At 48.8% G+C, this 24,387-nt stretch overlaps 1 protein-coding gene across 1 annotated transcript; it reads left to right on the plus strand.

The window, feature by feature from the left end:
* Nucleotides 1-210: 210 nt before the first annotated feature.
* Nucleotides 211-14,688, plus strand: CDC25A (cell division cycle 25A). Its single transcript, XM_063303256.1, has 15 exons — nucleotides 211-387; nucleotides 5,367-5,449; nucleotides 6,213-6,264; nucleotides 7,059-7,095; nucleotides 7,609-7,710; nucleotides 8,072-8,191; nucleotides 9,068-9,202; nucleotides 9,706-9,783; nucleotides 10,242-10,394; nucleotides 11,525-11,602; nucleotides 11,758-11,820; nucleotides 11,999-12,097; nucleotides 12,519-12,649; nucleotides 13,311-13,422; nucleotides 14,112-14,688. The coding sequence occupies exons 1-15, from the start codon at nucleotides 269-271 to the stop codon at nucleotides 14,250-14,252; spliced, it is 1,503 nt and encodes a 500-aa protein (XP_063159326.1). The 5' UTR covers nucleotides 211-268; the 3' UTR covers nucleotides 14,253-14,688.
* The last annotated feature ends 9,699 nt before the right edge of the window (nucleotides 14,689-24,387 follow it).

Genomic DNA, 24,387 nt, shown 5'->3' on the forward strand with positions numbered 1-24,387 from the left:
CTCCCCTCGCCTCGCGCAGAGGTGGGGCTTGGAGGCGCCTCCGCTGTCTGATTGGTCCTCCGACCAGGAGGCCTTCCGCTCATTAGTCCGCGGCACTGGCGATCCTTGGGAGGTGGGGTGGTTTCCTATTGGAGGCTGTCCCTTTTGGCGGGAGGACGCTGGTGGGCGGCGCCCGGAGGGAGGCGTCAGGAGGCGGTCGCGGGGCTTCTCCTCAGTCCGGGGCGCGCGCCGCGTCGGTTTGCGGGGCCGCCGAGGGCCGTTCCGCCTCATGGAGCCGGGCGCCCGCCACCGCCGCCGCCTGCTGCTGCACGACCCGCCGAGCTTGGCGCTGCTGCCGGCGGAGGACGAGACCCCCTTCGCCCGCCGGAGAAGCCTGGGCTGTGGCGGGTATGCCCGTCTGCGCCTCCCCGGGAACGAGGGGGGAGCCCTGCCCGCCCTCGCGCCCGCCCGCCCGCCCTCCGAGCCCATGGGGCCCCGCGGCCGGGGCTTCTGGCCCGTGGGAGACCGCCGGGCCCCGGCCACTTCCCGCCTTTCTCTCGGCCGGTGCGAGCCTCGGGGGTCGTTGCCCCCGCAGGTCCCGGGAGCCTCCGGAGAAAGGCAGGCCGTCTTCCGGGGGGTTCTGGCTCCCCTCATCCCCAGCCCGGGAGGACTGGGGTTTGTAGTCCTGCGCGGGCCGTGGGGTCTCCAGCGTCTCCATGCCGAAGGGGTCGCGCGTCGGTGAGGCGCCCCCGCCCCCCTCCGTCACAGAGTGGAGGAGGTCTCCTGAGGGCATCTAGTCGAGCCCTGCCCCGTTGGGAACGCTTGGAATGTTGGGGGCCCAAAACGCAAAAGCGGGCCCAGTTGGCGCCGCGGATGAAGGCCCGCGAGTTCTCGCCCTGCCTCCGAGGCGAAGCCGGCTGGGTGGCTTCGGGCCAGTCCCCCGCTCTCAGCCCAACCCACCTCGCAGGGTTGTTGTTACGGAGGGAGGAGGAGGGGGAAGCCTGACGTGTTAAGATGCAAAATGTACGTGGGTAAAAGCTTAATAAATAACTAGCTCCCTCTCTAAGGTCCACCTATTCCTTAGATCAGTGTTTCTCAACCTTGGCTACTTAAAGACTGTGGACTTCACCTCCCAGAATTCCCCAGCCAGCCTGACTGCCAGGGAAATTCTGGGAGTTGGAGTCCACACGTCTTCAAGTAGCCACGGTTGAGAAACACTGCCTTAGATGGTCTATTTTTGATCAACTTTCTGAATTTGGATGAGTTGGGAGTGGAAAGAGGTTCCTGTTTCAGTTGTGGTAGCGGTGTTTCAATGCCAGGGTTGGAAGGGACCTTACTCCCTGCCAAGTCCAAGAATCCACTGCCACAGCATCCCTGACAAGGCCCATCCAGCCTCTACTTCAGTGTTTCTCAACCTTGGCAATGACAAGATGTGTGGGGAATTCCGGGAGTTGAAGCCCACACACCTTGATGTTGCTAAGCCTGAGAAAGTGCTCTGTTTAAATACCAAAGGAGAGCCCATCGCCTTCCAAGGCAGTCTTAAGTCAAATTCTTCTCAGTAAATTTGGTTCACACATTCTGCAAGAAGGCGATGACAAACCACTTTTGAATTCTTGCAAGAAAACTACATGGGTGATCCTTGAAGTCACCAGGAGCTGCGCTCGACTCAAGGGGGATCTTCATTAGTGACAATTACTTGTATGTGAGCCAGCCTGTGATATGGCACTTGAATGAAATCAGTCTTCTGCTTGTGTTTCCGTTATGCATCTTCTGTATGTTGTTGTTTATTCGTTTAGTCGCTTCTGACTCTTCGTGACTTCATGGACCAGCCCACGCCAGAGCTTCCTGTCGGTCATCAGCTCCCCCAGGGATGAGTCCGTCACCTCTAGAATGTCATCCATCCACCTTGCCCTTGGTCGGCCCCTCTTCCTTTTGCCCTCCGCTCTCCCCAGCATCAGCATCTTCTCCAGGGTGTCCTGTCTTCTCATGATGTGGCCAAAGTACTTCAGTTTTGCCTTTAATATCGTTCCCTCAAGGGAGCAGTCTGGCTTTATTTCCTGGAGGATGGACTGGTTTGATCTTGCAGTCCAAGGCACTCTCAGGATTTTCCTCCAACACCACAGTTCAAAAGCACCTATCTTCCTTCGCTCAGCCTTCCTTATGGTCCAGCTCTCGCAGCCATATGTTACTACAGGGAACACCATTGCTTTAACAATGCGGACCTTTGTTGTCAGTGTGATGTCTCTGCTCTTGACTATTTTATCGAGATTGGTCATTGCTCTTCTCCCAAGGATTAAGCGTCTTCTGATTTCCTGACTGCAGTCAGCACCTGCAGTAATCTTTGCACCTAGGAATACAAAGTCTTTCACTGCTTCTACGTTTTCTCCCTCTATTTGCCAGTTATCAATCAAGCTGGTTGCCATAATCTTGGTTTTTTTGAGGTTTAGCTGCAAGCCAGCTTTTGCACTTTCTTCTTTCACCTTCATCATAAGGCTGCTCAGTTCCTCTTCGCTTTCAGCCATCAAAGTGGTATCATCTGTATATCTGAGATTGTTAATGTTTCCTCCAGCGATTTTAACTCCAGCCTTGGATTCCTCAAGCCCAGCATGTCGCATGATGTGTTCTGCGTACAAGTTGAATAGGTAGGGTGAGAGTATACAGCCCTGCCGTACTCCTTTCCCATCTTAAACCAGTCATTATACAGATTCTTCAGGAGGCAGACAAGATGACTTGGTATCCCCATACCGCTAAGAACCTGCCACAATTTGTTATGGTCCACACAGTCAAAGGCTTTAGAATAGTCAATAAAACAGAAATAGATGTTTTTCTGAAACTCCCTGGCTTTTTCCATTATCCAGCGGATATTGGCAATTTGGTCTCTAGTTCCTCTGCCTTTTCTAAACCCAGCTTGTACATCTGGCAATTCTCGCTCCATGAACTGCTGAAGTCTACCTTGCAGGATCTTGAGCATTACCTTACTGGCATGTGAAATGAGTGCCACTGTTCGATAGTTTGAACATTCTTTGGTGTTTCCCTTTTTTGGTATGGGGATATAAGTTGATTTTTTCCAATCTGATGGCCATTCTTGTGTTTTCCAAATTTGCTGGCATATAGCATGCATCACCTTGACAGCATCATCTCACAAGATTTTGAACAGTTCAGCTGGGATGCCGTCATCTCCTGCTGCCTTGTTATTAGCGATGCTTCTTAAGGCCCACTCAACGTCACTCTTCAGGATGTCTGGCTCTAGCTCACCGACCACACCGTCAAAGCTATCCCCGATATTGTTACCCTTCCTATACAGGTCTTCCGTATATTCTTGCCACCTTTTCTTGATCTCTTCTGCTTCTGTTAGGTCCTTGCCATCTTTGTTTTTGATCATACCCATTTTGGCCTGGAATTTACCTCCGATGTTTCTAATTTTCTGGAAAAGGTCTCTTGTTTTCCTATTCTATTGTCTTCTTCCACTTCCGCGCATTGCTTGTTTAAAAATAATTCCTTCTCTCTTCTGGCTAACCTCTGGAATTTTGCATTTAATTGGGCATATCTCCCCCTATCACTGTTGCCTTTTGCTTTCCTTCTTTCTTGGGCTACTTCTAGTGTCTCAGCAGACAGCCACTTTGCCTTCTTGGTTTTCTCTTTTTTTGGGATGTATTTTGTTGCTGCCTCCTGAACAATGTTGCAAACTTCTGTCCAGAGTTCTTCCGGGACCCTATCTACTAAGTCCAGTCCCTTAAATCTATTCTTCACCTCCACTGCATATTCCTTAGGGATATTAGTGAGCTCATATCTAGCTGATCTGTGGGTCTTCCCTAATCTCTTTAGTCTGATCCTAAATTGTGCAAGAAGAAGTTTGTGATCTGAACTACAGTCAGCTCCAGGTCTTGTTTTTACCTACTGTACAGATGTCCGCCACCTTTGGCTGCAAAGGATGTAGTCAGTCTGATTTCGGTGTTGTCCATCTGGTGAAGTCCATGTATAAAGCCGTCTCTTAGGTTGTTGGAAGAGAGTGTTTGTGATGCAGAGTGAGTTGTCTTGGCAAAATTCTATCAGCCTATGTCCTGCTTCGTTTTGTTCTCCCAGGCCATGCTTACCTGTAATTCCTGGTGTCATTTGCCTGCCCACCTTAGCATTCCAGTCTCCCGTGATGAAAATAACGTCTCTTTTAGGCGTGTCGTCCAGTAAGTGCTGCAGATCCTCAGAGAACTGCTCTACTTCAGCTTCTTCAGCATTTGTGGTTGGGGCGTATATTTGGATCACTGTGATGTTAGATGGCTTGCCCTGAATTCGAATTGAGATCATTCTATCGTTTTTTGGATTGTATCCAAGCACTGCTTTAGCCACTTGACTATTAATTATGAAGACTACTCCATTTCTTCTGTGGTCCTCTTGTCCACAGTAGTAGATCTGGTGGTCATCTGATGTGAGGTGGCCCATTCCAGTCCATTTCAGTTCACTGACACCCAGAATGTCTATCTTTAATCTTGACATCTCACCAATAACCACATCCAATTTGCCCTGGCTCATAGATCTTACATCCCAGGTTCCAATGGTGTGTTGATCCTTAGACCATCGGATTCGCCGTTCACCACCAGCACCGTCGGCTGCTAACCGTCCTTTCGGCTTTGAGCTAGTTGCGTCATCACGTCTGGGGCTAGTTGAGCTCATCCTCTGTTCCTCCTCAGTAGCATTTTGACCATCCTCTGACCTGGGGGTCTCATCTTCTGATGGTATACCGACATGTCTCTGGTTGTACTGATCCATTTAGTTTTCACGGCAAGAATACTGGGGTGGGTTGCCATTACCTTCCCTGGGGATCGCACTTAGTCTGACCTCTCTGTCATGACCTTCCCGCCTTGGGTGGCCCTTCACGGTTTAGCTCATGGCATCATTGAGGTGCTCAAGCTCCAGCACCACGACAAGGTAACGATCCTTTGCTGAAGATCTTCTGTATACTGTAGGATTAATATAATTTAAATTTAGCAAGATAAATTCTGATAGCAGACATTTTCAGATATACAGTCTAAGACTTCCACAAAATCTTGTTAGATTTCCTTGTTTCCTAAAGGGACCGAGACTTCTATTTTATTTGTATTCAGATTGAATACCAGAGACCTTCAATAATCGTACTAGCAGTAGTAGCATATTGTTTGTAGAGGTTAATTTCCTGAAAGAAGCAGCTTTTGCAACGAAGGTTGGAAAATGCGGCCTAGAATGTGGAAACACTTGTTGGGCTCTTGCTGGTGATTAGAACTTCTCCGCAGACACATGCAGCCTTCAGGTGTTCCCTTCCCTCTGCGATTGTGTAAAAGCCGTCCCAGGGCCGTCTAACTCAATCCATTTACTACAGTGTGAGAGATAACAGCACCATCTTTGAATCTTTGTAGTTCAAGTGAATATTGCATGCAGATGTTGGAAGCAAGGAATGCCAGTTTGAAAAGGACCTCTTCTTCTGATTCTACAGATTCAGGTTTGTGTCTGCACACTGATGCACCAAGTTACAAATGGTGTTTTTCCATGATTCAGAATATCGCTTCATGGTTGTGGATGCTTGTGCTTGAGGTCCCTAAGTCTGGTTGTGTCCTGGCTGGACAGACTCTTCTGAATTGCTCCTCATCTGCTTGAGCAAACCTTTAATTCCAAATCTACTCTCCCAACTTTGGGGTCATTTTATTTAAAACGCACTTCCCTGTTGTTCACCCATCCCTCCGGGTGCTCTCAAGAGGGTTCTTTTGCTCTGTCCCATCATCACCACTATTACCACCTACAGAAGTGTGGCCTTCTCTCTGCTTCCCCCCCCAAAAAAAATTCTGGAAGGGGGTGGGCACAAAAGGGAGAATGTTGGCCCTGGGAGAAGCAGGAATGTCCAAACTGTACTGGCTGGTGTTCGGGGGAGGGGTGGGGGAGAGAAAGCCTGGGAGGTTCTATTTTTTGTTCGCTGATCAGACTTCCTTGGGCTGATGCCAAAGGATCTGATGCCCCCAGACTGTTTGGGGGCCTCACAATTAAGCCCATAGCTTGCTGTTACCTCTGAGTATGTAAACTAAAATTATAAATTTTGCTCAAGCCACAGCACTGGATTCTACCTTGGAAGCAAGCCATGTGTTGCTCAGATGAAGCTTAGGTTTCTCTACGCGTTAGGGATATAGGACTAATCTGGTATAGTTAGATGTGCTGTTAAGTTATTCTGCTTTCATCAAATAGCTGCAATGTGAATAATTTATCTTCTGCAGGCTGCTGCATGGATTCTCCCATCCTGCTTGGCATGAAAGACCTTGAGGAAACGTATGTGACAAACACGCTAATGTAGTACATGGTTTAAACCTACCTGGGGGCATCAGGAAAGAGATAGGCTGAAGAGTTTTTGTTAAGCAGAACATCTGTTTTAGAATATAAGGCTGAGTCTTGACTGTGCTGACTCAGAGTATCTCAGAGCTCCAATTCTTCAAATCTATGGAATGGGTTCTAGGAAAGGTATTCTGCTGTTTCTGGTATCCCTGAGGCCATGATGGGCTTTTCTTCTTGCTCTGGACTTGCTATTTCCTATGGATCCTGGGTATTTTGTGATCAAAGGAGGAAATATTTGTGACTTTAAAAGCTGCTTTGTCCCTCTTAACATTTGCTGAAGTATTTGTTTTAAAAAAGGAAGGCTTAAGCAGAATTGGGTGGGTGGGGGAGGCAGTAGCTGGATAAGAAACTTACAAGTTAGGTGTTAGCCAGCCTTGAAAACTGAGGGTCTTTGCCTATTCCTTGTGCTGCTTATTATATATTGGGTGGTATTTGAATTGCAAATTCTCTGAGTCATCTTGTGGAAAGGTAAAGGTGTGATATAAGTGATTTAGTCTTGTGATAGCTTATCTCTGAAAGATGGAAAGAAGATTAGCTCTATCAAATTTTTATATATCTTTATGATGATTAGTTGAGGCAGTTCTATTTTGGGAGATGGTCAGCACTGTCCTGCTAATTTGATCATGCAGTGAAAAGCCAGAATTTGTAACCACCTTTTTGTTAACGCAGTTTTGCTTCGATGTTGGGAATCAGCTTTGTTTTACCTTAAGGTTATGTGGTTCTCCTCACAGCTTTCGACTGCCCATGAGAAGAATGTACTCCCTCCCGGTAAGTTCAGCTTAAAAAGAAGCCTCTTGTCAGTATGGAGCTGTTTTCTGGACTCCATTTTATGTTACCCAGATTTGTATGAGTTTATAGGTCTCTCTCACAAGGCTTGGAAAATCCCTGCATCTTACCTCAGAGGCTCTAGATGCTCGAAGTTTAGCATAAAGGGGTTTTTGCATCCTATAGTAGGTGGCAGGGGGTGTTCCTGGAAAGTGTTGATGGTTCTATTTCTGCAACAACTCTGGTCTCTGTTAAGGTGAACAAGGAAAGGTCAGTTGCCCAAAGAGGACTGCATCATGAGATGTGCTGCTTTTCTTTATTTCAAATGTTAAGGTCTCTGATCTGTTTTGAATACCAACTCAGTTGCTTCACGTCAGTGCTCTGTGCTTTCTTTTATGAATCTCTGCATGGATGCATGATCCCCAAATTAGACAACCTGTGTTTTCTTGATGGCTTTTTGAGATAAAACGCAGCTTCACGTGAGTGACTCGGGGGTTGCTTTTCTCAATTTTTTAGCACAGCCTGCTGGGCTGCAGTCCTGCACTGAAGAGAAGCCACTCGACTCTCCCAGACTGTGATGTCTTCCAGGCCTTTGGCCCTGAGGAAAACAAAGAGAACGTGAGTCTGTTTTCAGATATTCCATTAGGGAAGGACAGCCACCGTTCAGTTTTCTGATGTAATATCACCAAAAAGGGTTAGGATTTTTGCTTCATTGAGGTTTAGCAGAGACCTTCCACTCCTTTCTATTTTTGTAACCCTGAAAACCATGCTGCTGGAATCTGGCCAGTTTTGCTGCTGAAATTTGCCATTTTGGCATTGTAGTTCAGAAACGTCTTGAGGGTGATGGGCACTCAGTTAAAGTCTCAAACTAACTCTGACTGCTTTTGATTTCACCAGATCAAAGAAAATAGATAGCAGATTACTTGTCTATTCCATTTATATGGATTGGCAAAATGGGTGCTTTGTCCCTTTTCTTAAGGAGCACTTTGAGTTCAAGAAACCAACAAGACCTGCCTCGCGTAGCTCTCTGCGCCTCTCTTCTCTTGAAGATGAAAAAGATGCCTCGGAGCTGAGACCGAAGTCCGATACAGTATTTATGGTATTTATTGAGGAAGAGTCCAGCCTGGGGTAGCATTTGCTGTGTCAGAAAAGGGGGCACTTAGGGCAACGGTGTATAGTGCAGGAACATAACTACTCTGCTCAAAGCTTAGGCCACATCAAGAATATTAGAGCCTTTAGGGTCTCCATATGGTACAAAAAAAGTATTGATTCAGGATCACTGAGAAATGTAGAATGGGGGCTGTTCACAAATCGGCATCCTCCTCAGGAGATAACTGTCTTCAGATGGACACACAGCAGTTAGCTCCTGCGTGGAAGTTGCGAGCATTTCACTTAAGGCCTGACTGACGTTGGAAGTCTGTCACGTGAAAAAGTGTGGTTGGGATTATTGGTCCAATCTAGGGTTAACTCATCTGGCTTTTATTAGTTTTGATGACAAACTTTTAACATTGCTTTCAGTGAAAAGGTGATTTGAAACAAGGAACCTTAAAAGTTTTTTTTCCCTACAGTATTTGGTAGCTATGCATGTCTGTGCGTGCTTGAAATTTTGTTAGTTTTAGAGAAGGTAGGTTCCACACCTAGCAATTCGTGACAAGCTATTTGATGTGCAATATATCGTCTGAAGTTTGAGAGAGATGGATTAAGTCCATCACACCTGCTATTTGCCACCTAGGAATGCCTGGAAGCTTTAGGATACCGCTGATGCAATGTCTCAATACTATCGTCCATATTCTGATCATAGAAGGAGTTTGATTTTGTGGAAATATTAGAATTAGTGTTTTTTTAATGTTAATGGATGTTTGTAATGTCTCCATCTAGAATTTGTATTTCTAGAGTTGTAATTTCAAGTAAGAACTCTGCACTGCATGAAAATCAACGTGTAGCTGTTTCTCCATTGAAGTCTCATTTGCTTTAGTTCTGCAGTGGTCAGAATACTGAAAACGATCCCGAAACCGATAGCCCCGGACTCCTGCGGCAGCAGTCCCAGAAGGTCTCAGAAACAGAAGATGATGATGGATTTTTAGAGATTGTGAATGGCCAGGATAGCACTGTAAGTGATGCTGAGGATGTGCCTCCATTTCTTGGTGGCTGTAATATGGTCCCAGTTGGTTGGCTTATTCCAGAGGGAGAGTCCAAAACAGTTTTGTTACATGCCGTAATACAAGATAATGATGCATATTTTTAAAAGTAATAGAAAAAGCAAGACATTTTATTGGTGGGACCCTAGCAGGAATTCTAGAGGAAAATTCTGGTACTTTAACTTTGTCAAAAGCGACATCGTGGCTGTCAGATCTTGTTTGCCAAGAAATCACAGTAGGCTGCGAAGAGTTCGATGTTTTCAAAAATTAGTTTTTCACAAGCTGATCATCTTTGCTGCAGAATAATATGGCTCTGTTTCACTAACGGTATGTATATCTGCAGTCCAAAGCCAACTCTACTGTTTTTTTCAGGCGTCCCCAAATCTTGTCAACCGCCCACTTAGCCTCTACCAGTTATATCACAAAATTCACGGTGCTGTTTTCCTGCCCTATAACTTGAGGGTTTTGTCTCTAGAATAACGAAGAGGTGCCTTCTGAGATGGCGAGCCTTTGGACTGCTCCTCTGGTCGTGGCCAAAGGGGAGGATCTGCGGGTGAGTTGGGGCTTTGGAGCTTGAACATTAGATTTAAAGCAACCCCCCTTCGCCCCAAGCTTTTATGCACTTTAGACTCCCGCTTTCAGGCAGGCAGGCAGACAGGCAGGCATTCGTTGGCTTCTTCTGTGCCTTTTCCTAACTGTTAAATGGTTAGAGCTTTGTGGTTGTGATCCTTGGGAGCTTATCTTTCATTTGTTGACAGCTTTAATTGTCTTTTATCTCAGCCAAGCTGAAACCAGAGGAAGGCTAGGTGCCGAATGCAAAGGTTGCCACTGGTCTTCCCCTTTTGTCAGTTGCTCAGTGACTGGGCTTCCAGAAGGCTTCTTGCCGACTAAGCAGGGCAGTATTTCTCGACAACAGAGCTGGCCATCCCATCGCTGCAGGGCTCTCTGCTAGTGCGTGGAGGGTGCAAGGGCCACTGCTAGCCAGCTAACGCTCCTTTGGCTTCTGTCCAGAGTCAGCAGTACAAATTGTGCAGCAGGGAAGGCAAGCTGCACAGCGTGGCTAAGACGGCCGTGAAAAGGATGGAGAGGACCTTGGAAGGGAGCGTCCTGGGCTTCAGCAAGAGGAGGAGAAATGCCCATGCCGGACTTTCAGAAGAACCAATGGTTGGTGGCTGACAAAAGACAGTGCCTCCCGGCTTCTGGATTTACTGAGGCTGACTGTACGGAGTGGCCCCTCTGCCTTTGACCGCCTGAAGCCTTCCCTAGAGTCCTACCCCTGACTTTGTAGGCCCACCACTGTCTTGGGCATCAGCAAGCACCCCTCTGCTCTCCCGGGTGGGAAGGAGGGAGAGACCGGCAGGGGCACTCGGGTGGTGGGCAGAGGTTTGAAGGGAAATCCCCAAGCCTCAGAAGGCACATTTTCTGGGCGAAATGCAGACAGGGTGGTTGACTGGGGCAAGGGACAGGGTCCGACTCGTTTTTTTCTCAAGCAATGAGTGTATCCACAGAGGAGGGTTTTTTCCTTCATGCTGCTCCTCCCACCTCTAGCTTTTCCTGTCAGAAAGGGAAGCTGGTGGAGCAGATCCAGGAGGTGCAGTTCCAGGGATGCGGCCCAGCAGATTGTCTCCCAGCCAGAGCCTTTTCTGGAAAGCAAAGTAGGGGAGCTCTGTGCTCCCTTGGGGGCCTTGTGTGGTTCCCACCTTCCCCAGAAGGAGCCTCTGCTGGGCCAGGTGGAGATGAGGAAAGGCCAGGCATCCAAAGACAGGGCCTGGGCCACATTTCTGGCCCAGATCTTTCTGGACGCCTTTGCCAGTTTTATAATTCCATAACCAATTGGCTGAAACATGTCTCCCTATCATTTAAATTCCTCCTGAAGTACTTTGAATGTCCATATGTATATTTTTCATCTTTCCTCCCCACAGTTTTCTTTATCTTTTTCGTAGCTCTGATCTCAAGGCTCCTTTATGAGCAAGCCTGCTCTGTAGAAGGAGCAGCCTCACCCGAGGTCCCTTCTGGGCTTCCTTCACCTGCTCAGACAGATCTCCTATGTCTGTCTCTATGGCCTGCTCTTTACCCTTCCTTCCTGGCTTCTATTAGCATTCTTTACCATGAGCCTTTTCTTTCTGGCTGTATAAATTGATAGAATCAATAAATGCATTTTTGAGTTTTTCCTGCTGGCCTATGTTTCCTTTGAACGTGAATGGTAGGTAGTACTCCAAAACAGGTACATTTAAAAGCAGTGAGAAATTATCTCTGCTTTTCAGCCGCTTCTGCTTTTTTTCCCTTTTCTGCAGCATCCATTCTCTTCCTCTTTGGAGATAGGGAATGTTTTGGATGGCAACCAAAGGGACCTGATTGGTGACTTTTCAAAGGTAGCGCTCCTTCCTCCTAACCACTAATTTGTCAGAGCGGGGCCAGGTGCTGAAAAAGTAGCTTCGGCCTTCGGTGCTGCCGTCTCTTTCCACCTGCACCAGGGAGGGTCTGCCCTTTGTCACCCCTGAGCAAAGGTCTTGTCGTGTCTCTGTAGGGCTACCTCTTCCACACTGTTGATGGCAAACATCAGGATCTGAAATATATTGACCCAGAAACGGTATGTGACGCCTCTGGTTCTGGAGGTGTGCTTTCTGGCGGGAACAGGCGGCTCCTGGGCCCCAAAGGAGAAAGGGAGATTCCCAGATCTGGCTGCATTACTTGCCCCGGAGACAGAGCCGGCGTTCCTCAGTGCTGGGTCCTGATGCTGCAGCTCTAATGCACCCTGTTATTTCCAGATCGTCGCTGTCTTGAATGGCAAGTTCTCTGTATTCATCAAGGAGTGCGTGATCATTGACTGCAGGTTTCCCTATGAGTACGAAGGAGGTCATATAAAGGTACAGCAGGGCTCAGCAGACTTGCCAGCCTCCTGAAGAATGAGGGGCTTCCTGTGGGCAGGGGCAACCCAGGGTTTGCCATGCTTACCCAGTCGTTGCCGTGATGAAGCTCGTGCTGGATCCTTAGTCTTGCTCACAAGGGCGTTCTCTCCCACGATGGGTTGGTCTTACGTGCCCTTCGCAGGGAAAGGTTGACTTGGTGGTCCAACTCGGTCACTTTTCCCAGGTTCAGCGTTACAGCCTTGGGACGTAGTGACAAAAGAGTTGCAGGCTTTCCTGAGATTTCTTGCCTAAAAGCAGATGTTCCGCACGTAGAGCTGTGCGGCGTGAATCGCAACGGGAGCGTCTGCGTGGGGCTTGACCAGCACGGCAGCTCCGTCCCGTCACTTTGCTTTCCGCTGGTTCCTCCCCTTCTCTCCAGGGCGCTCTAAACCTTCACGTGGAGGAGGACGTCGAGGACTTCCTGCTCAAGCAGCCCATTGTGCCGTCTGGCAACAAGCGAGTCGTTGTTGTTTTCCACTGCGAGTTCTCGTCAGAGCGGGCCCCCCGCATGTGAGTGCTCCAGAGGCCACGTTCCCCCCCTCCCCTGCCCACTGACGGGCGGCTTGTGTGCGGCTGCAGGCAAGCTGAGTAGGAGGCGCAGGCTGGCCATTGCAACGCGGCTGGCGCTCCTCCTGTGGCGCTCACCATTGTGGAGTATAAACTTCAGTGAGGTTCAGTTGGCTTCACCAGACTTATTCCAAGTCAGTGGAAGCCTGAACTGTGGGGATGATCTAAGGATGATGATTGGTGGTCTAGGGGCTGGAATATTGCACTTTCTGTTTTTTGCAATGGTGGATACCGCTTGTTAGCTGCTTTGACAGAATTCTTCTTCTGAAAGGTAAGATTAAAATAAATAATAAAAAATCTAGATTGCTGCAAGAATGGTGCCCTGGTGCATCGGCCATCATCTTTCCTTTGCTTTACAGGCCTGTGAAGGTCATAAATGCAGGCATTGGTCACAAAGTGACTTTTTCATCACTGTCATAACTGCGAAAGGTTGCTAAATGAGGCAGTTGCTAAAGGAGGACTACCTGTACTACTTGCATATCATGGGGTAGCATTTGTGGGCTTAGTGGGATAATCCTGTCCTGTTAGAAATTGCAGCCACCTGTCTGACAGCTGTGAAGTGCAGCGTTTGATCTCTTTTCCCCAAACCCCTCTCCTCTCACAGGTGCCGATTTGTAAGAGAAAGAGATAGGCTTGGCAACGAATACCCCAGTCTGCACTACCCAGAGCTCTACGTCCTGAAAGGGGGGTACAAGGACTTCTTCCTCAAATGCAAGGTCCGTGTCATTTCAGGCCACTCACGTGATGATCCCATCCCGCCCACGATGCCCCGTGGCCTGGGAGGTTGGGAAAAGCCGTGGAAGGCTAGACGAGGCCCTGGTCTGACCTGGTGCTGGGTTGGGGGTAGTGCCGGTTGACCCAGCGGGAATTCAGCAAGCCGTCCCACGGCTTGCTGACATCAGGAAGTAGTTCCTCGGAACTGAGCCTTGAGCCCCCCATGCTCATGCCCTGCTGGAATCAGGCATAATATTGGGGGTAGGGGAGTGGAAGGTCTGGAATGTCTTTCTCGGGGAGGCACGATGGGCAGGAGGACAGCCTCCGAGGTTCAAGGGAGGAAGTGGCACTACAGGGGCTGCTCTTCTGCCACTGTAGGCACAGAGATAACTCATTTACGTACTATTCAAAAAGGACAATAAAAAACCTAGGAAGGAAACAAAAGGACTAGGACATCCCATCCAGCAGCCCAGCCCAGCCCACACAGGGCTGTGATGATGTGGGTGCAAGTTTCTTTGGTTTTGCTTGGTTGGCCATGAACTTGGCCACTGTTGATGGTAAATGCTAGTTTATGGTTCAGTGTGGTGCCTGAGGCTGGCTCAGGAATCGGCATTAAAAGGAGCCATGCCTCAGCTCAGGGTGTGTTTCTTATTCCTGGATCTTGTGTCACGCTCTCTGCTTGACATTACAGAGCTACTGCGAGCCGCAGGGCTACCGGCCCATGCACCACAAGGACTTCAAGGAAGACCTGCGCAGGTTTCGCACGAAGAGCAGGACGTGGGCTGGGGAGAAGAGCAAGAGGGAGCACTACAGCCGCCTGAAGAAGCTCTGAGGGCGCCGCGTGGGGCTGCCTGGTCCCGCCAGCTGGAGCCGGGCCAGAAGGACACACGGGGACGTGTCTGTGGGGGGGGGGTGTCTTTGCTCCATGCCGCCTTTCCTTTGCCGCTGGATCCGTTCTGCAAGACCAGAGGGCGGTCAGGCCCCGGGCGGTTAGTGTTCTAGCTGCGAATCCTGGAATTTCCCACGTCCTTCGAGACAATCCATGGAAAAGTAGAGATGGGAAGCAGAAGGATGTAACTGCGTTGTGCAGTTGTAAGATTTTAATAGATTTTAAAATTGTGCTTTTTGTATTTTAATATAGTCAGATGAAGCTAATTTACCTTCGCTGTACAAGCTGTGCTCGGTTTTCCAAAGCTGGCATTTTCTTTTCTGTCACTTAACTAAACAACAAGTGCTTAGCTACCAAAAGAACAACTTAAAAAAGAAAAGGGAAAAAAAAAAGAACAGCACTAATTGAAAGGTTTTTAAGGTGTTCCTGGGCATAAACCAACACCGGAGGCCGAAGCAGGGGCTGTGATACTAGCCAGGTATCTTGCTTTTTTGTGTATGCGTCCACGTTTTATGTAATGCTGAACCAGAGGTTACTATGACAACCACAAGCGAGACGAGCTCAAGCTACGGTTAGGCTCCTGAGCCAAACTCAGGATCCGCATGCAAACGAATCCTATTTCGTCACAGGCTCCGGTTAAGCCAGCTTGGCTTGGGATTGCTTAATTGATCAAGGCTGGTGTTAAACTGAGGTGACTGGTTCTCGTACAACTAGGAGAAAGTGACGCAAGCTTCCAGTTTCAGGGTGGTCAGAGAAAGCGGACTCAAGCCCTCGCCTCATGCTTGTTCCACGGTCCTAAGTAACGGTTTGGTGCTACGTGCAAACTGGGCACCCGCGTCAGTATTAGAAGTCATTTTGCAGCTTGCCAATGTGGCTGGAGGAATTTTTCAGGAGCTGCTGCTACACAAACTTCAGTTTTCCTCTTGAGGGGCATTTGCAACAGAAGCTTACGATAAGGAAGGGTTCTCTCTAGCCTCTGCGTTAATGTCTGCATCAGACCTAAATGCTGCCTCGGTTTGTTTAGGCAGCGTCACGAGTTTGCTTCTTGGTGCAGGTGACCTGCATTTGTCACCCAGACAGAGCGACGTGAGCCATGCTGCAGGGCAAGCCAGCCCAGCCCAACCAGCTGTGTGTTCAGGAGCGAGGGAGGGCGCTGCCTCGGCGTTCAAGCTGTTGGGTTGGCAGAGCGGATGGCACAGAGCCCGGCTTCTCCCAGTTTTCTGAAAGGTATTTGTGGATTGCAAGGAAGCTCTTCTGGGTTCTCCTCGCTGCTTTCTTCCTGAAAACATTCCCAAGCCCACTTCCTGGTATTGAGAAATATGTATTGTTCGAGTTGCAATTTGTCTTGCCAATTTGACATTTGCACATAATCGTATTCAAATCTAGGGAAAATAATGTGCTTTTAATGTATCGTAAATAGTCTTAGAGGGTGAGGGAAACGTAAATGACAATAAGGGTCCAACAAAATGAGCTCTTTTGTGACCTCAGCAAATAAATTGCCCACGACTTCAATTTGGCGTGTCTTTTGTTCCTTTGCTTTGGGGTAAGTGGACTTACGTGCGGAACGGCTGCAGACAAACTTCTTTTTCCAGGGATCGAAACCTTTCAAAAGCATTGATGCGCACGAGCAAAAGGCACGGGTGTTCAAGTGAGCGATACTGCCTTTTAGCTCGTTTTGGTTGAAATTGATAGGTCTTGCTTACGGCCTCCAAAGCTTCTGAAATGAGGTGTGAGTTTCCCGTGAAATGAAGGGACATGGATGAACATGAGGCTTTGGGAGTGGCTGTGGGTGTGTCCTCGCCCACACATTGCGGAGCATTGACAACATCAGGCCTGTGAAGGTGCTGGGGCTGCCTGTGTTTTGGTTGTCTTCGGAAGGGCTGCTGAGGCGGCCTGGGCAATGGGCCTCAGGGCGGTTTTCCTTGTGGGACTTGCTGACCCTTCTCTGCCGCTGAAGGCGCTGCGTGAAGTCTTTTTAAAAGCCCTTTCCTGGCTGAAACACTGGGCTTAGGATCCCAAATGGGATCGGTCCTCTGCATTCAAGTGGAATTGTAATTGACTGTTAAGACTGTAATTGTCCTAACTATTTTCCTAGCAATTTAGAAGTCTGATGCTCAGTGCTGTGTGCTGCGATCCAGAAAGTTGCCAGTGGATGGGGCTGCTATTCCAGGCCTGAAATAGGTTGTGTGTTTAGCAGAGATTTCCCCCACTCCCCATAAGAAGAAGGCGGAAATAATAAGAAAACATGTCTCTCTCAAAGTGCTTCTAAGATGGGATCCTCAGTTTTTGCGTTTACAGTGGTGGTTGTCAACCTTGGGAACTTGGAGATGCGTGGACTTCCAGAATTCCCCAGCCATCTGCCTGGGAATTCTGGGAGTTGAAGTCCACACACCTTCATGTTCCCAAGGTTGACCAACTCTGGTTTACAGAAAGGAATTTGCTCAGGGCCATCCAAGGGTGTAAGTTCTGCTTTTTCCTCGAATTCTGTAACAGCTCCCTTTCAGGAGCAAACAGATGGGAAAAGCAGAGGCAATAGGCAGGATGGCTCCCTGCAATCTTGCATTTCTATTTCATGAGATGCTTAATAAGATTATCCCTGGGAAAGGTTTGCATAGGAGGTGTGCAGTCAATGGGGTTGGAGAACTCAGTAGGCAGCACAGCGGTGGTACGCTAAACTGGCCTTCCTCTCTCCTCCAAGTTATGCAAGGCCACTCAACAATTCATGGAATAATTCAGTCCAAGAGCGAAGCAGCAAAGGCTTGTCTGGCGCCTTTCTGCCCGGCACTCCAGCTTCCTAGCTGGAATTGCAGAGTAGCTTTTGTTTATTAATGCTGACAGTTCCTCTTTCCCGTTGTCTTCCAAATAAGCAGTGGTTGTGCAGGGGTTTTTTTCCCACAGTATTTGTACTTCCATCTCTTGAAATAAGAGGGCCAGACACCAAGCCCTTGATAAGCCAGAGTCTGCTCAGAGGGAAGTGTGGGGCTTGTAAGCACAAGGGCCTACTTTTTTTCCCCCCAGAAGTCTCTCTGACTCCTGGATTCAGATACCCAGTGTTTTCTAAATTGCCCCCAAAGTCAGGAGCTCTGATACATTCTTCATAGTCCCTCTTCAAAAGAAAAGAAAACCCCCAAAACCTCTTTATTATGGGATCAAAATTTGGTTGCAGACCCTCCACCTGCAGGAAAAATGCTGAGGAAAAAAAAACCCTAGTTTTAATTAGTAATCAAGTATGAACTACAGAACATGACTCAGTAGGAGACTGCCTTTTATGCTGTGCAAAGATTGAAGAAGGTTAGCAAGGCAGAGCCCACTGCCCTTGGTATGTTTAGCTACTTCCTTGAAATGGGTCTGTGTCCTCTAATTGCTTCTACCATTAAGCTCTGCTCTTTCTGCTGCTGCTGTTGGCATTGGGTTCTGGGCATGTTGCTTTTCCAGAATGACAAAATATCTGCAGAAAAATCGTAGCAAAGCTATTCATAAGAAGGTTAAGTACGCACATTACTAATTGATGGCCTCTGAGTTCCAAGATGAAGTGGAGGGTGAGATACTGGACTTCTGCTGGGGAAGGCCTGGCAAGGGTCCAGCTTCCATCTCTATGCCTTTTATCCAGTTGATGACAGGGCCTGGAAGTATATAAAGAACTGTTGTGCAGTCCTCCTCTTAGGAAAATGTGTCTAGTTATCGCAAGAAGAAAAGGATAAGGCCTTAAAGAGGGTTGTTCTTTTTAAAAGTAGATTGGGAATTAGACCGTTGCACAGAAATAAGGATGTTCTCAGGTCCCCGTGAAGGCATCTATTGAGGTTTCTTGCCGGTGTCTTCTACCTTCTGAAATGATGGCTGACTTCCACATTTAGCTAATAGCCCTGGAATTCCCAGTTGGTTCCATCATCCAGGGACCAACCTGGGCTTTCCCCACTTGGTTTCTGAGATCAGCCAGGGTTAACTAGCGGATGTTGGGACTTTTTAAGAGTGTGTTGCATGCCACTCTTTTTAAATAACTGCCTTTGCTTTCAACCAGCTAAGTCTGCATCTGCCTTCTCCCTTGGGTAGCAACTCTGTTTTGCGTCTTTCAGCCATTTCCTTTTGCTCCATAGCAACACGTGCTGAAGATCTTCCTGGAAATCGTGCCCACCTGATCTGTCAGTCCGCTGATCTCCTGTGAAATGGTGTGGGTCCCGAGGGCCCAGCAGCTGTCCATTGCCCGTCTGAATGCTTAGCCAAAAAGAGAAGCAAGGGGGTTTTGGAAGGCTGGGGGTCTTGTAGTTGATCTTGTGATGCCAGTGGAAAAGTGGGAGGGGTCCCCTACGGAGCACAGATCAGAGAAACAGAGCGCCCACATGTTTTTATACTATTTTTGAAAAAAATATATTAAGTAGTTCAACGGCTTATTTTAGCTGGGTCGTGGATTTGCATCCAAAATTCCCCTGACCTCATGTTGCCAAAAATTGCTCTCCATAAAAAATTGGCATACCATTCAGAGAGAGAGAGAGAGAGAGAGAGGATGGGGGCCAAAACAATTCCTAACTCTGTCATATGAATCACCATGACTGTGCATCAAAAGGGATGTGACAAGAGAGTTGCTAAGCCATACTCGGCCTTCCTGCAGCATTGGCAGGGTCTGGTGTCGGCAATCTTCGGCAAGCTATTCTAGTGAGGGGCAGCGAAGGCCCCAAGACATCGCTTTATTTGACTTAGTTTTATTTTATTAGCATCACATTTGCTGAAATGCAACCCTAACCACAGACTCACCCTTTCAGCTGTTCTGCAATGGGAGCTCGGTGGATAGCCTCTGCTTGCATATATCCAATTTCCTGATGGCACAGCAAGGTAACGGCTTTGTGGAAAGCCACTTGTGTTTCAGAAACAGATGTCTCTTCCCTTTCAGAGGGAAAAGCACAACGGGAAAGTTGCAGATAACAAAACAGTTTCTGGAGTGCTAAGCTAGGAAAAATAGTTAAACCGGCTGGAAACGATGGCAGCTGAATTCCAGCATCTCTGGAGGATATCAGGCTGATAAAAGGCGTTCTTGGGTTTGTTTCTTTTTGGTCTTTATTTAACAAAACAGAACAAAGAGAAGTGGAAGAAAAATAAAAACCAAGACAAAAGGAAGCAAAAACGGAATATATAAGGGCTACCTCAGAGCCTGTCCAAGGCAGACTAAATACATTGTTCTGACAGCACCTATATTTGAAGTATCCAGGAAAGGAAATCAGCAATTCCTGTGGTCCTTGGCAGGGGGCAGCACCTACCCCACCTTGTGGTCTCAAAAAAGCTAAGGATTGGATTGGATTGGTACATGGATGTGAGACCACTAGGAAACCCAGGGCTGTAAGTCAAAGCCTTTGGGAAGAAAACCACAACAAGCCACTTTGGGGTTGCCCCAAAACACCTACCTACCTACAATATAGTAGTGTTTCTCAACCTTGGCCACTTGAGGATGTGTGGACTTCAACTCCCAGAATTCCCCAGGCAGTATGATGGAGTTGAATTCTGGGAATTGAAGTCCACAGGCCTTAAAGTTCCCAAGGTTGAGAAACACTGTTGTAGACTATATTTCTTTGCTAACCTGTTTTTCTATTAATTTCCTGTTTTGTGTGTGTGTGGGGGAAATGCAACCTGTTTTTCTGGACATTTTCTTGCTCCGTTTAGAGACTGCTCAACTTCATTCGGTTCCGGAACTGAAACGTCAAGTCTTCCTCTTGCCTTTTCCCCAAACTCAGCTGAAGTTTTCCTAGAACTCAGAAGCTGTTACAAAACCTGCCAGTTTTTACTTCTTGTAGGTAAAGGTGGGGATGAGCACCAGTCCTTTCCCCACCGGAGAGAGAGATTCTGGCCCCGGGCAGTGGCTGCTGCCCCAAATTCTTTTTCTTTAATAAGAATTTTACTAAGTTTAAAGCAAAGATAAAAACTACAAAAAAAGCAAGAAAAAAACCTACAAAAAGAAAAAAACTAAAGTGAAAAGCACGAGAAAAAGAATGTTAAAGGTTACACAAAGAAGTATAAATAATAGTATTAATTATAAAAGTAGACAATTTATATGTTTTTATAATTTGATTTTTATTATAGTGGACAGAAATACATAGAATAATGTTAGGAAGGAAATCATTGAATGAATGTGTTTGGGGGGGAGCTGGTTTAGAGATTTATATATTTTTTCCTTTACTGTAAGGGGAAGGAGCAATTATTTAGTGATTTCTATGTGTGCTGATGGATTGATTTATAGAAATAAGGTGATCTTGGTTTGATACAGAGGGATGGATTATGGAAATTGCTGTATATTCTTGTTGCTGAAAGTCGGAAGTCACTTCTTTATGTAATCTTTAAAATTATTTTTCTTGTGCTGCTGCCCCAAATTCTTGTGCTGCATTGGAGCCGCTGCCTAAAAGGGGCAGGAGGCGGGCGAGGTCGGGTCTTTGCACGGCCAGCCTGCGCACCAAAGGCAGGAGCGAAAAGCTGAGTCACGGTATCAAGTTCTGAAGAGCATCAGCCGCTAAGCCTCTCCGGGCCTGGGAGCAGAGAGGAAGCTGCTAACTGCAAGGAACAGGGGCCTCTTGCTACCAATCCAGGCCCCGCGTCTCCATTTAATCAATATTTACTTCCCTCCGAAGCCCACGATGCAAGTGAAGGGAGAGGCGGATATTTGCAGCTCCACCGGTCCCCCCTTTCCCCCCTGCACAAATGTCTAGTGGCCAGGAGATGGCATGTCCACAGGGGGTCAAAAAAGTCAAGATGGTGGTCACAAGCATGCCATCCCCACCCTTTTTTTTGCAGGGCACACCATGTAATGTGAAAGGTGAAAGGTCCCCTGTGCAAGCACCGAGTCATGTCTGATCCTTTGGGGGGACGCTGCTTTTGCGACGTTTTCTTGGCAGACTGTAGCAGCTGGTTTGCCATTGCCTTCCCCAGCCGTCACCTTCTGTTGTGAGTGCGGATGGTGAGCAGGAGGGGCCCCTCTCCGGGGGGAAAACGCATGCGTAGTTTAGAGGCTTGGAACCTTCCTGCGAGGAAACTCAGAGCAGACCCACCTTGAGCTGGGGGTTTATCTGTGGGGTTCCACGCTCTTCCAGGTTGGCAGGACTCACATCTACTGGAGCTTTCAGTGAACACTGGAGACCAACTCACTGTCTCAGCATGGTTCTTTGCTCTAAGTTGGGACAGCTCCCCTAGCAAGCCGGGGGCTCGTTTTCCCGACCTCGGAAGGGTGGAGGGCTGAGTCGATCTGCGCCGGCTGCCCGAGAGAGACTCCAGCTTCCGCTGGGACCAGACTCGGGTGGCGGGGAGAGTTTGGGGTGCGATACTGCCGCCTGCCACTGTGCCACATGAGGCTGTACCCCATACAGTAAGTGCATACAATTATAAAGTGCTTGCAGTATAACTGATACTATATAATACCGTAACGAGGATCACTTTTGGTGGGACCTGTAAGTTTGCTCTGTGGGACAGTCCTTGTGTTACGTCTTGGTTTTCTGCAGGTTGGGGACTGTAATAAACACTGATGTTTCTTGCAGTCATTTACTGGCATTAATGCCACTTACTGCCCATTTAGGATGCTGCCATAAAAGGGTGCAGCTGAGCATACACAGAGGCAACAATGTCTTTCAAAGCAGAAGACCCGTGGTATGGCTGGCATGTCGTGGGAACTCCCCTTCCTTACCTGAGGGATATTTTAGTGTGGCTGGACCCTTTTGCAAAACACCTGGCACTGCAAACTACGGGCAGGTCTTGGGCAAGGATGGGGTTAGGCTTTGGGAAAGGTGCCTCGAGCAGCGTTTCTCAACCTCAGCAACTTTAACGTGTAGATTCCAACTCCCAGAATTCCCCAGGCAGCATGCTAGCTGGGGAATTCTGGGAATCGGAGTCCACACATCATAAAGTTGCTGAGGTTGAGAAGCATTGCTCTAGAAAACACTTGTGGTTTTGTGCACGTGTGTTTCAGCCGCTTTCTATTACTTGGTCCGTCAAGCAGAACAGCTTTAAAAGAGACGCAACACAAATCCCAGAATCTCTAGATAGAAACCAGCGAACCGTGAAAGGCCCAACACCCTCTGCTCAGCCCAGCCCAGCCCAGCCCAGCCCAGGTCTTTTGCCCCTTATTTTATTTATTTATTGATAAAATTTACAGGGCCACTGAACTCAAACAGCGTGACTGTGGATGGCGTTGTTTGTTGTTTATTCGTTTAGTCGCTTCCGACTCTTCGTGACTTCATGGACCAGCCCACGCCAGAGCTTCCTGTCGGTCGTCAACACCCCCAGCTCCCCCAGGGACGAGTCCGTCACCTCTAGAATATCATCCATCCATCTTGCCCTTGGTCGGCCCCTCTTCCTTTTGCCTTCCACTCTCCCTAGCATCAGCATCTTCTCCAGGGTGTCCTGTCTTCTCATGATGTGGCCAAAGTATTTCAGTTTTGCCTTTAATATCATTCCCTCAAGTGAGCAGTCTGGCTTTATTTCCTGGAGGATGGACTGGTTTGATCTTCTGGCAGTCCAAGGCACTCTCAGGATTTTCCTCCCACACCACAGTTCAAAAGCATCGATCTTCCTTCGCTCAGCCTTCCTTATGGTCCAGCTCTCGCAGCCATATGTCACTACGGGGAACACCATTGCTTTAACTATGCGGGCCTTTGTTGTCAGTGTGATGTCTCTGCTCTTAACTATTTTATCGAGATTTGTCATTGCTCTTCTTCCAAGGATTAAGCGTCTTCTGATTTCCTGACTGCAGTCAGCATCTGCAGTAATCTTTGCGCCTAGGAATACAAAGTCTTTCACTGCTTCTACATTTTCTCCCTCTATTTGCCAGTTATCAATCAAGCTGGTTGCCATAATCTTGGTTAGAACATCAAAAACAAACAATAAATTGCAGCAAAACAATGTAACACTGAAGACCAGCAATATATAAAGATAGTGAATCGGCTTCTGCTATGACTCGAGATGGCATCCTTTGCTCTGGGGCCACTTGAAAAAGGGCGACCCAGGGTGGCTGGGGAATTCTGGGAGTTGAAGTCCACACAGCTGAAAGTTGCCAAGGTTGAGAAACACTGCAACAGATAGTCGCATCATGTGCAGAACTGACCCAGCCACATCCTTGGCGTTGTGCAAAGGGGGTCCAGTGAACCCACCATAACGGCATGGGAGGGAGTGGCCCACCCTTCTAAACAGCCCCCATTTCCCAGGGCCCAGAATTGCACTACCAAAGGGCGTGCAAAAGGCCACGGGCTGCCTCGGGGAAGGCGCAGGGCCAGACCTGGGAGGGTTCTGGGTTCAAGCCCATGCTCAGCCGTGCAAGTCACTCTCGGCCCGGCGACCTTGCAGCAGTGTTGCGGGGGCGAACCTCCTTGAAGCCCGGCTCTCCCGTGACACGCGTTTTTCTCCTTGGGGCGGTCATCGCGTTTGCGATTCTTTGGGCAGAGTTCTTCCGGAGTCGGGCGTTTTTGGACGTTTTGCAAACGGATAAAGAGCGGGGGTCGGCGGCGCTCGTCAGGCCCCCTTGGGAAAAGGCAGAATCATAAAACAGCTCATGAAACAAACAAACGTGGGGAGGCTGGAAGGGCGGGAGCGAGCCCCCCCCCCCGCTTGCTTGCTTGCTTGTTCCCCGCTCGGCTCCCCGAGTTCTCAGGTAGCCTGCCTCGACCCCTGGAAGCTCTCCCCGCCTGCTCCCTCCAAGCCGGGGCCAGGGGCTTCCACCCCAACAGAGGCCCGGGGGGCGTCCCTCCGCGCTTTGCACCCCGGGCGCCCGTCTGGGGGTCGCCGCCCTCGCAAAACCGCGAGCGGGGGGCGGCCGGGCCCGGGGGCGTGTCCCTGCCTTGCAACGCCCCTCCCCTTTGGCCTCCCGAGAGCGCTGCGCGGACTCAGCCCCAGCAGCAGGGGCGGTGCCCGCCTGGTCGAAGCCCCGCCCCCGCGCGCGTCGCCCGAGCCTGCTGCTCCCCTTTTGGCGCCGCGCGGCTGTCGCCCCGCCCCCGCGTGCCGCCATTGGCCGCCGGGAGGCGCCCTCGGCCGCCATTGGCCGGCGCGGGAGGCCGCGCAGCCAGCAGGTTCGGCGGCGGCGGCGGCGGCCTGGGCGGGGCGGCCCCTCCCGCCGGGC

This window comes from Candoia aspera, chromosome 4, assembly GCF_035149785.1.
Source record: "Candoia aspera isolate rCanAsp1 chromosome 4, rCanAsp1.hap2, whole genome shotgun sequence".
Lineage (NCBI taxonomy): Eukaryota > Metazoa > Chordata > Lepidosauria > Squamata > Boidae > Candoia > Candoia aspera.